General features: G+C 34.6%; 2 protein-coding genes across 2 annotated transcripts; both read right to left on the bottom strand.

Moving 5' to 3' along the window:
* Positions 1-240: 240 nt before the first annotated feature.
* LOC107933770 (laccase-13) lies at positions 241-2,630 on the bottom strand. Its single transcript, XM_016866054.2, has 6 exons — positions 2,486-2,630; positions 2,238-2,389; positions 1,891-2,135; positions 1,677-1,805; positions 622-1,575; positions 241-537 (listed from the first exon to the last, which is right to left on the bottom strand). The coding sequence occupies exons 1-6, from the start codon at positions 2,603-2,605 to the stop codon at positions 407-409; spliced, it is 1,731 nt and encodes a 576-aa protein (XP_016721543.2). The 5' UTR covers positions 2,606-2,630; the 3' UTR covers positions 241-406.
* Positions 2,631-6,428: 3,798 nt separating this feature from the next.
* Positions 6,429-7,366, bottom strand: LOC107933780 (PRA1 family protein B3). The gene has a single exon (XM_016866062.2). The coding sequence runs from the start codon at positions 7,221-7,223 to the stop codon at positions 6,594-6,596; it is 630 nt and encodes a 209-aa protein (XP_016721551.1). The 5' UTR covers positions 7,224-7,366; the 3' UTR covers positions 6,429-6,593.
* Between the last annotated feature and the right edge of the window lie 4,365 nt (positions 7,367-11,731).

An 11,731-nucleotide genomic window follows, 5' to 3' on the forward strand; every position in this document is an offset into this window, starting at 1 on the left:
GAATTTTGTGGTTTTAAAAAGTTATATATAACTTCTTCTCCAATAAAATTTAGTTCCATCATATTGTTTTCATTGTTAATGAGCGGGGAGGTTTCAGATGAGCTCTCATTTATTAACTAGTGAATTAAATGGAGATCGAGTTGTACGGATGGATTTTATGTATAAAATGAAGAAACTTGGTTTGGTTACAAATATAATAATCTGATTTCCCCTTGTGTAATCTTAGAAGCAATACATAGATCATATCAAATCATTTGCTTAATTGTGGAATTCAGGACGTATAACATTCATATAAACACAAGCTAAAAATCATTCAAACCAACTGCAGGTAATATATTCAAAGGAAGTGAGCATGCAGCCAGAAACTAGTGGAACACTTCACACTAATAGATGTTTGATATTGGCTCTAACATTGGGGTAGATCGAGTGGTGGTGGCTGTACAGTCTGCAATTTTCCAACTCCGTTTTCAACTAGCAAAGCTGTTGCCAAGCCCCAAGGGAGATGGGTGTCTAAATGGCAATGGAGCAGCCAGATTCCTGCTTCGGACAAGTTAGTAATTAACAGAGATCAAAACATGGAAGCTGTTTAATTTGGAAAGAATTAAAGTACTTATATGGTACCTGGATTGTCGGCCACAAACCGGATGGCTACCCATCCACCAGGAGGTGTTCCAATGGTATTTCTCAGTGGTGGATCAACAAGGTTGAATTTGGCTGGATCATTTTTGGGATCAAAGTTACCAAAACCACTCCCAACAACATAGAAGTCGTATCCATGAATATGCATAGGATGATCCTCAACTGTGACAATACTTGTATCCTGGAACACAATTTGTACCTTGGACCCAAACTTTAGTTTAACGAGCTTTGTTCCCTTAACAGGTTGCCAGAGGCCTCTGCTCACATTGCCTGTATAATCAAATTGTATGGGAGGAACAGGTGGAAAGTCTGTGGTGAAAACACCAGGTTGACCTTGGTAGTAGGCCTGCATTAAGGAGGTACTTCTTGGGAACACAAAGGACACATTGTTGATACTGGCAGCAAAGCGAGTTCCGTTGGGGCCTTGGCATCGTGGGCTATTCTTATTTTTACAGTTGATTAGTCCTAACCCCACTGTGAAAAACAGGCTTTCATTAATCTCAATGGGAACTTTGACCTTGCAAGGACTCCTTAGCTGGGCAGTGAATGCAGTTGCAGTGGCGGTGTCGTTGAACCCGGGTAGCTGTGGGAAGATCGGTTTCAAATATTTTCCTCCTTTTGCGGAGTAGTGAGCAGATTCATATTCAAGGATTGCTGTGGTGGTGGTATTGTCAAAGGCTGCATTGGCGGTGTTGTAGGCATGTGCTGCTATGTAGTAACGAGCTGGAGGCTGATCAGCAGTGAGAAGGACATCGGTTGTCTGGCCAGGAGCAATCATGATGACATTTGTTGTGAAAGGTTTGGTGTAGCTAGCATCAACAGCAACAACAGTTAGTTTGTGATTGGCCACCCCGAAATACAGCTCCTGATTCAGTGCAGAGTTGATGATCCTCAGAAGAATCGTCTCACCCGCCTCCACTGGATATATGGCAGTTTCTGCATTTTTGTAATATTGATCAGGCTTTATGATATTAATACTTTTTATAATTGGCAAGGTGAGTAGATGAAGTAGCTGAAGCTGAATGGTAAAAGCATACCTTTGCTAGAGCATCTATACAAGTCGCCTGGTTGACCATTAATTGTATATGCATCTGATACATTTGGAGCACCTCCAGTGAAAAGTGCTAGCTTTAGCACATCCAGCGGATTCCTATCCCACCATTCTCCTGTTTATCATTATAATTCTTTTGAGTTATGATGCCATATAAACCGAAAACATAGCCCTGTGAGATGTACAAAGATGGGAATTACCAAGAATAACAGGCATTTCTCTCTTGGGCATGGGGAAGGGATATGGGGAACCCAACTTAGGATATATTATGAGAGCTCCATACACTGTCGCTCTAAGCCATTTGCTATGAGCATGCCACCATAAAGTCCCCTCCTGGTTTTGGATGGTGAATTGGTATGTGTAAGACCTCCCTGGTTGGATAGGACACTGCGTCACATATTCGGGTCCATCTGCCCATGGATTTCGCAGTTGTCGTACTCCATGCCTGATCAAAGCCAGACGAAATACAAGTTACAAGCACCAGTAAAGTAATGTTGTCTAGTTTATAAATTGGTTTATGATATACAGTTTATTGTATAAAGATTACCAGTGGAGGGTGACATTGTATCTGGCCTTGTTTATAGCTTTAATGACCAGAGTATCGCCATCTCGCACTTCCAACGTTGGCCCTGGATATTGCCCATTTACTGTAATTGTACTATGAGTTCTGCACAGCCTCTTCACTGGCTTTGCTTCAATCTGTTTAAAAGAAAATGTTTTAATAAAAAAGGAAAGAAGGTATGATACTTGAATAATACAAGATTAACATGATGTTATAAACCAGTTAAGACATACAACAAATTCATGGTAGTGAATGGCTGCACTTGCAAAGGATGCTAGGAAAGCAAAGATTAAGAGAATGCAAGAGAATAAGTAAAAGGTGCATGGTTTGGCACTGAGTATGTGAGGCTCCATTGCACTCAGGCTTTGGTTGATTTGTGATTGTGAGGTTGGACACAAAGGGAGAGCAGCGATATTTATCCTAGGAAAAGTGGGGCGGGGGGGGGGGAATGACAATTTGTTTCGAAAAGAATAATGATTAGGCAAAATTAGGTTTAGGGTCAACATGTACGACATTAGTATTACTATAAATTAGTTAGTGTAACCATAAGGAGGATTTGGTGCACCCACTAGGCACTACCCGCATTCTTCTTTCAGTATTTAACAAAGGTACATTCTTTCCACCACACTTAATTCTCAAATGGATGGGGTAGTTGTAGTTGCAATCTTTCCATCATTACTAACTCAATATCTTTCATTCTTGCATGTACTTTAGTGCCCATAAAGAGAACCAATGATTTTCATTCTTGCTTAAATGTTTATTTATTTATTTATAAATGAAGCATTTTTTGAGTTTTTAATGAAAAAAAGAAAAAGAAAAAGAAACACATATTGCATAAATATTCCATACATGGGATAAAGTAAATGAAAATTTTGTTAAAATGCTACTAATTAAGGTGGCGAAAGGATTGATTTGGTTGATGCAAAATGCTGTCACTCATCTTCAAAATTATAAAGCTTAACACAAAATTATTAAACGTTGATCTCCTCTAAGAAAGCTTTCAATTATAAGAAGATTCATTTACATTCACACCCATTTCTCGATTCAATCCAATCAGTGAAACCAAAAATATATTGTGTGATAAGTTTTTGATGGAGAGAAAGAAATCAGATTTCACCATTCTTCTTCTTTTAATTTTAGTTACCATAATATTCGTTTTTTACTCTTCAGACTTCAAACATTAATTTGATAAACCTTTTAGCCACTTTTGTTTCTTTCTTAGAGAAGATCAAAGATGCTCAGGAGGAATATAAAGTGACCAAACAGGAAACGTTAAACATCCAACTTCCGCTGTTATTAAAATTGATTGTTCATTATTGGAGGAGGCACACATAGGAACACAAACAGGGGCAGAGGATTTTTGTTCTGATGTATTGTGCTAATTTAGGAGCAACTTATGTTTTTGCCTGCCAATCCCGTTTTTCACTTCAGAATGAAGCATATTGAAGTTTAGCAGCAGCTTCTAAATGATGACTTGCAGGGAGTACATGAAGCCTTAGGACTTTCTTCAGCTTAGCAGCAGTTTAGACTTTCTGTTTAGTCTTTGTTTTTTCTACCAAAACAAAATTAAAATAAAAAATAAATCTTCAAATTGAATATAATCCTGAGACAAATATCATAAAGATTAAGATAGTGTAAACATTGGATCAAAGAAATCTATCAATGCAGCAAACAGAAGTATTTTAGGTTTAAAAGAGTTTAGAGTTAGCCATTTACAAATATGGACGAGTTTGGATAAAATTTTTAAGTCTTTATTTGGGTTGAACCGGACTTGGACAAACATAAAGCTTATTAATATCATACTTAGTAGACCTATCTTAAGGCCGATTAGCTCATCCGAACTATTGGGTCGAGCTTGGACAAGAATTTTCGCACTTACTGATGTTAACATTTGAATCACTAATAAAACATAAAATTATATATTGTTTTTCTCTAGATAAAAAGTCACTTAACCATAGATTACATGATAAAACATTAAATTCCGACACCAATCGATAAACCAAAAGAGCCGTACAACACCGTAACCTAACAATAAAAGCACATAAGGAACAGAGCAGAAAGCATAGCAAAAACCATCATATCAGATCATAGCACCAGCCATTCGTCATTAGAAATCATATTGATGTACTGAATTGATCACCGTCTCAACTGAAATAAAAGCATTCAGCAAAAGCAACCATCAATGCTTACGACCTCCTTAATCATAGCTTGAAAAAAAATAACATTATTACTCCAAAATCATTAGCACTTGGGTACCATACCACATTCTGCTGTTTACAAACCCGCCCAAGCATCTGATAATCCAAGGCAAAAAAACGTATGAAGAAAACCTATCCTCAATAACATGCAACACATCTTTTAATTTCCTTAGCTTGCCCCTCTTTTCTCTCTTGATTTCACCAATAATAATATCATTTTTTTATTAGTTTGCAATCCTAGTTCTTTACTGAGAGCCCACGCTTCAGTTTCTTCCTTTTTGATATAGCATTTCTTCTGCTGTTAAAATATGTATTAGACAGTGATTAACTGGCAACTCGATTGTCAACCAAGCCAATTGTCGACTCCTTAAATTTCTGCCCATTTTTCCTTTCCTTTTGATTTTCTTCCACTTTTTTGTTTCTTCAGCTTACGCACTAAGTCAAACATGTGTCTCACTTTTCTTATCTTCACAGCTTTACATTCTAGTGGCACCAAATTTTCAGTCTCGGATTCGTATTCACATTTGCATTAAACCTACAGTTCTGCTCCTCTAGAACTTCCTTGGGCTCAATCTATAAAGGGGCGAACCTTGCATCATCCTTGCAAAACAAAAGAAAAAAATAAAGCTGAGCACAGGACGAAGGCACTGCAGCGCCTGCGTCTACTAATTAAGGTGGTCAATTTTAGCTTGATTTTGGCTCTTTTCGATCCATTGCTACTAAGTATGAGTTACAACCCCATGAAAGCAATGTAAACACCCGTGACCGATATGGGACTTGTAAAATTTAAAAAAAAATTTGGAGTTTAATGAGATTTTTTTTAAAAAAAAATTAAGGTTTAATTAATTTTTTTAGATTAATGAGATTTTTTAAAAAAAATTAAGAAAACTTAATTATTATTTTTTAGAAATTAAAAAGTATAATGAAAATTTTCAAAAATTTGAGTCAACTAATTAAAAATTTCTAAAATTTTTTTAAAAAAAATAAAATTTCCTGAGTGAACACTTATAAATACAACATTTTATTTTGGAGTAAGAGTGTAGAAGAGAGCTTTGACAGTTTTCTATTTTTCTTGTTGCTTAGACTTTAGTTATTTTCTTTTACTTTTGGAGAGTAATTGTATCAGAGATTTACTTGTGGACTCAATCAACTTCTGAGTCAGATTATTGAAGAGATTTGTTCTTCAATCAAGCAATATTTCTTTTCACTTTTTCTTTAATGTTTTTTATTTTATATATTTTACCCTATGAAAGTGGTGAAGAAATTGAATGTTAACGGATTAATGATTGAAATGGGGTTACAATTAGACGGATCTAGATTGTGATTAGATTAATTATTTAATTTGTTCTTCATAAGTAATTTAGGTGACAAGTAAATTAAGAAATATATTAGAGGAAGAGTGTAACAAGATGTCGGTTTAACCTTAGTGAATTAAATAAATAATTACTCAACTCATTAAGATATACAACAACTGTAAGATTACCTATAAGATATACAGTAACTTAGGTAGTGGGATTAATTCTCATAAGCTATATATCAAATTAGGAATTCTTTACTTATACACCAACTTAAGATGCTGAAACTCTCGTATTTAAAGTTATTTTAGTATAATTTACATAGCATTTTAGAAGCTAATTTTAGTATTTAGGTTCTTTTTATTATATTTTTTAGTTTTTGGATAAATTATATTTTATTTGAATTTTTCTTGATTTTTATATCTTTAGACTTAGCTCGGGTTTATTTGCTATTTGTCTTTTTAGATGAAGAATAAAAAACTTGGAGCATGGAACAAAAAGTGATAACGGAAAATCTTAGTGTGATGGAACATATTCTTCAATTCAAAAATTTTGACAGCAATCATCTCATATTCCAATTCACATGATTCAAATCAATGCTGAAGTTATAATTATAATTGGTATTGTAATTTTTGAAATTGCAATTAGGATTTAAACATGTCAACTCATAAATCAAGGAGCTTTATAAAAATGAAAATAAAATATTATAACGACGACAAGTTGTACGTTTATAGTTTGGTACAAACTTCATACAATTATGAATATAATGAATCCTGGGATTAGAAAAATAAAATAAAGGAGAATCCATGAATCAACCAATCAACCAATGAATCCATGTATGAAAATGCTCAGACGCGCGAAACAATAACAGGGGCGGCGGCGTTGGCAGCAGCAGACGAGGCAGCCGCACTTACAAACGAGAACAACCCCAAACCAAAGGGCTCTTGTTCATCAAGAAATAGATCCTCCGACATCCTGAACGCACCGTGCGCACAAACAATAGCTATCCCCATCATGATCCCGGATATCAACAGGGATCCCACGCTGGTAAAAAAGATCACCACAACCGTTAATACCACTAATATCGCTAGCTTTTCTATATCCGAGTATGTTCGGCCCCATATGACCAGCGGCAGTTCCGAGGGGCGCAGTGCGTAGAGGAAAAGCCAAGCCGCTATGAGTGACAGCAGAATTATGAGAGAGAAAGGGTGGGTGATTAATGAGAAGGCGAGAACAGCCGTGAGTATGGTGAGGTAGTTGGCTCGGAAGTAGGAGAAATTCTTGCGAAGCCGGGAGGTGGCATCGGAGAAGGAGGCTGGTTTAGCAAAGGCAGTACGGTCGAAGAAGTCGGTCCAAGGACGGCAGTGAGAGAAAGCCAGGCGGAGAGAAGTGGAGAGGCGCGTGAGAAGAGTCTGGGCTGTGATAAGAGGTTTAGAATCGGCGTTGGGCTCCAACGTTGAGACTGAGACAGGGAGCATTGGAGCGGAATTTTGGGGATCAAATAAAAAGAGAAACTGAAACAAATCTGGAAAACGTTGTTGGGAGAGGAAAGCCTGGAAAGAAGAAAGTTGAAATGAGTGAGATGTGGGAGGCCATGTGCTGTGTGTCTTAATGCAGATGGAAGGTTTTCACTTTAAGTAAAACGAACTTTAAATGGTACTAAGATCACAGTCCACGTGACAATCTACTAGTAATTCTTACTGATGTGGATATTTTTTAAACAACAACAATGATAATTGCAATTGCAACTGATTCGTGCTTAAGACCGAATAGATTCAAGCATTGGTGAAGAGCATAAAAAAAATAAAACATTTAATGAACTATTTCTTTAAACAATATCCCCTACATATAGAAAAACTGAATTACGTAAATATATTATTTTAATATCTTAGACGTCGAGTGATTACAAGCACTAACACTCACTAAATTAGTAACTTCACTTTTTAAGTTTTTAGAAGAATTTTTCCCTTGAAAACTTTATAAAATGCACTCTGTAAATCAAATTCGCACCCTTTTACCTCCACGAACCTTTCAATATATAAAAGTTGAATGATTGTTAAAATAAAACCAATTACAATAAATCTTCCAATCGAAAGAGTAAGTTAATCAACATGAATAATATCTTTAATATATGATCAGGATAAATTTTCAAATCTTCAAGATATGTTATCAAGTTACTCGATTCAATACAATCTCCTTAAAATATAGAAGTCGATTTGCTTGATCCGATTCAAACTAATCTTCAAGATATGTTCCTATAACAAGTTTAGATATCATAGAAGTACATATTCAAAATATCACCACATATGTGCCTAATGTTTTTGTTATCAAAATTGCCATTACCATATATGGCAATTTATGAGGTTGAGCAATACCAAACACTAGTAGACACTCTGCACTCCTCAAAATTGCCTCAACAAATTTTTTTTTAAAATTATAATTTTTGTATTTTTTTAAAAAATATTTGAATTAGACGAATATGGTAAAAAAGTAAATTTTGATGATTATGATAAAGAAATAACATGGGCAATTTCTTTGAAAAGTATTTACTAATTGTATTATAATTAAATTGTAATGTTTTAGCAAGGTTGGCACTAAATCGAGACAGACTAAACTCAATCAGCAATGTTTTAAGAGTACAAATTGGGTTAAGGCCCTGAAATGATTAAGAGTATTTCAAGCCCAAAAATTTAGTGGAACTGCCTTCATCAAACAGACCCCAAGAGTTTTTTGAAATACTCCGAAACGCCAACTTTATCCATCTGATTTGCTTATGTGATAATGAATGATTCATTTATGTATTAAACTTAATATCAACTCAATTAAAAATTGAAAATTAATTTTAAATCAAAACCATATATTCATAGGGATACATAATTATTTTAGCTTTTTTAAAATAAATAAAAAAATCATTTACTTATTTTTGTTTTCTTTGCATCATGGTGTTTAATCTTTACTCTCTTTTTTTTTTAACTGTCAATTTGTTGTAGGGAGTTTAAATTACGATGGACATATCTTTCTTATCATATCTGTTTTTTTAATACAATATCTAGAATTATTTATAACTTTCTCTTTAATACTTAAATAGGAGGATAATACATTTTAACACACTCGAACACATGTCCTCTTATCCTAACAACAAACTAAAATCCAATCCATAAATATTTTTTAAACAAAATACGATCCTTATTTAAATTAAAATTTTAAATTAAAGTAATATTGTTTTTGAGTTTGTGAGAACCCAAAACTTATGTGAGGTGTTTTATATTACTCATTCATTCCAACTTTTTCAATATAAGACTTTGTTTTCTTCATACCTCGATTTTTGAGATTTTTTTTTTCTCTTTTTCTCTTCTTTTCTCTCTCTTCCTTCTTTTTCTTCTGTAGTTTTTTTTTACTCACAAGTTTCAACTCAAAATTTTGCCAATACATCATTTTTTAGTCGAAAATAAACGAAACAGGCTGGAATATGCTGGTACGGACCGGAATTTTAGCCGAAACGAAACCTATACTATATTACTCCGGTTTATGTTCGGAATAGAGTGTATCGACCGGTACAACCGGTACCAGAACAAAACTGACCGCCATGTCTCATACCCAATTCCGATCTTAAAACCTAAATATTTTCTCATGATGGTTTTCTTGATGCAAAAGAAGGTATTAGTTCTAGCTTTATTTGGAAGAATATATTTGAAGCCAAGAAGTTTTTTAACTAAAGGTGTGCGCTGGAGATTTGGGGATGGCCGATCTATAAAAGTTTTTAAGGACCCTTGGTTGAATGATATTATGAACTTTTATGTGGAATCTCTCCCTCTTCCTGGCTATGAGAATATTAAGCTTAATGAGCTTTTAAATATTAGAGATGAATCGTGGGATGTGGAATACCGGAAACATTAGACCATGCCTTGCTTCATTGTCCCAAGTCAAAAGCTATTCGGGACTACTTAGAATTGATGTTCTTTCTACATTAACTTCTCGTTTTATCAAGGATTGCATTAAGGGCAGATTCGGACCTGATAAGGAAAATATTTTAACCTACTTGTGGGCTATACGGTTTCAACGATTTGCATATGTAACGTAGCAAAAAGACTTACCAACTTATCACTTTTTTTTTTATTTCTTGAAGACATGGAAAGATTCAAGGGTGATTATCCGCAGAGTTTCAACTCCCTTTATGCAAGCTACTGGTTCATTGGTTGCATGGACGGCCCGTGATTCTGGTTAGCTGAAATGCAACATTGGTGCAGCTTATTTCAAGCTGAAAACAATAGGCTATGTTGCTATTATTTGGGACGAGGAGGGGAGGTCTACAAAAGCTCTTTCGGGACACATGAATTTTCATAATGTTGAGGCTCTTTCAGTTCGTAAAGCTCTTTTGTGGATCAAAGAGCATGGTCTTGAAAAGATAATCATATATCGAGGTTGATAGTATGGAAGTCTTTAATGCTCTCGTCCAACCTTCGTTTAATTTCTTGGAATTTGGTGTGATTTTAAGGGATTGTATTGCTTTAAGAAATCAATTCATTAAATGCCCTTTCTATGAACTTGAGGGACTGCAAATGGGGTCGCTAATTCCCTAAATTGGTGTGATTTTGTATTCTTGTTAAGCAGTGAGGTGAACAAGAGAAAGAAAGGGAATGAAGACTCGAAAGAAACTTCAGTTTTTGGGAAAGGTAGGAGATTCAGAAGGATTGTCTACGTAAGTTTGTTAGTTGTTTGAATGGCTCTTTTATAGTAGGGGATAAACTTAATTACGTGCCTTAAGATTGTTGACGTGAAAGTCTAATTTGATACTCTTGACAATGACAATAACGTGACATCCTAGGATCAAACATGTTAGGGCAATTAGCAATCAATTATTTTGTCTTCACGTGATCCTCATATAGGCTTAGCATTAGCAGAGGTGCATAGTTTATTCGGTTGAGGTCGTAGACTAACCATGGATTCAGGGTGTTGTTGGCCCATTGAGAGATATGTGTCAAACTCTTTGTGGATAGTCTGTGAGGTTCGTATGTTATACTGTAAGGTCTGTTATACGGGGAATAAACATTTTAACTTGTTTCAATTTGATTTTAGAAATGGGATGAACATCCTCCTTCATGGATATTTAATATATAATTCAGATTAAAAGTTTAGAAATATATATATATTTAATAAAAAGTATATTTGATTAAAAATAAAAATATATTTAATATATAATTCGGGCCGGGCCAAGCTCGGGCAAAAAAGTCTTACTAGAGGCCCGGTCCATTTTCTAAACGGGCCTCTTTTTTTGCCCAAACTCATATTTCGAGCATATATTTTTATCCAAACTCTCCCATTTTTTGGGCAGGCCATCGAGCCGGGCCGGGTAGCCCAACCCATGATCATCTCTATCGGTAACTAGTCAATTTTCATAACTATAACTACAAGTACATTATTGTCATATTATTTGAGTAGAAACTAAAAAGAAAAAGGCAACCGAGGAAAACAATAATGAAAAAGATGAGCAGTTTTTATGAAAGGAGTGTAGAAAGATTTCGTGGAGCTGCGACAACCAAATGGCAAAGTGCAGCCTTGCCTTGGGTCATTATTGAATGTATTGCTCCTTCTGCTCTTCCCGTCATATCTATATGCAACATCTTAGTTTTATCTTGTGATTAGACCTCGCAACATATTTAGATTATCTGTGAGCACTTTCCTTTCCTATCTTTGCAAAACCGACTCTTAATTTGATTTTAGTATCCTTATAGAACAAAACACCCTTAAATTTTCTTTTCTTGAGTTTCTGTATTTAATTGAGTTGCTGTTAATTAAAGAAATTAATTAAATTCCTTCATTAATAATAATATCAATTGATGGATTAATTTAAATATGATATATGATAACTTTTAATTTAATATTATATTTTATCTTAAAAATTCATATTAAAATTATAAAAATTATTAGAAATTAAAACAATATTAAAAAGATATTAAAATTTATATAAACTTATAAAAAAATCATA

The sequence above is a fragment of the Gossypium hirsutum genome, chromosome D08, assembly GCF_007990345.1.
Source record: "Gossypium hirsutum isolate 1008001.06 chromosome D08, Gossypium_hirsutum_v2.1, whole genome shotgun sequence".
Classification (NCBI taxonomy): domain Eukaryota; kingdom Viridiplantae; phylum Streptophyta; class Magnoliopsida; order Malvales; family Malvaceae; genus Gossypium; species Gossypium hirsutum.

Coding starts and splice junctions, on each gene's coding strand:
- LOC107933780 (XM_016866062.2), bottom strand. CDS start 7,223: ATGCTCCCTGTCTCAGTCTCAACGTTGGAGCCCAACGCCGATTCTAAA.
- LOC107933770 (XM_016866054.2), bottom strand. CDS start 2,605: ATGGAGCCTCACATACTCAGTGCCAAACCATGCACCTTTTACTTATTC. Junction 1,806..1,890: donor AGAAATGCCTGTTATTCTTG/GTAATTCCCATC, acceptor AATGATAAACAG/GAGAATGGTGGGATAGGAAT. Junction 538..621: donor GTTTGTGGCCGACAATCCAG/GTACCATATAAG, acceptor TGTCCGAAGCAG/GAATCTGGCTGCTCCATTGC.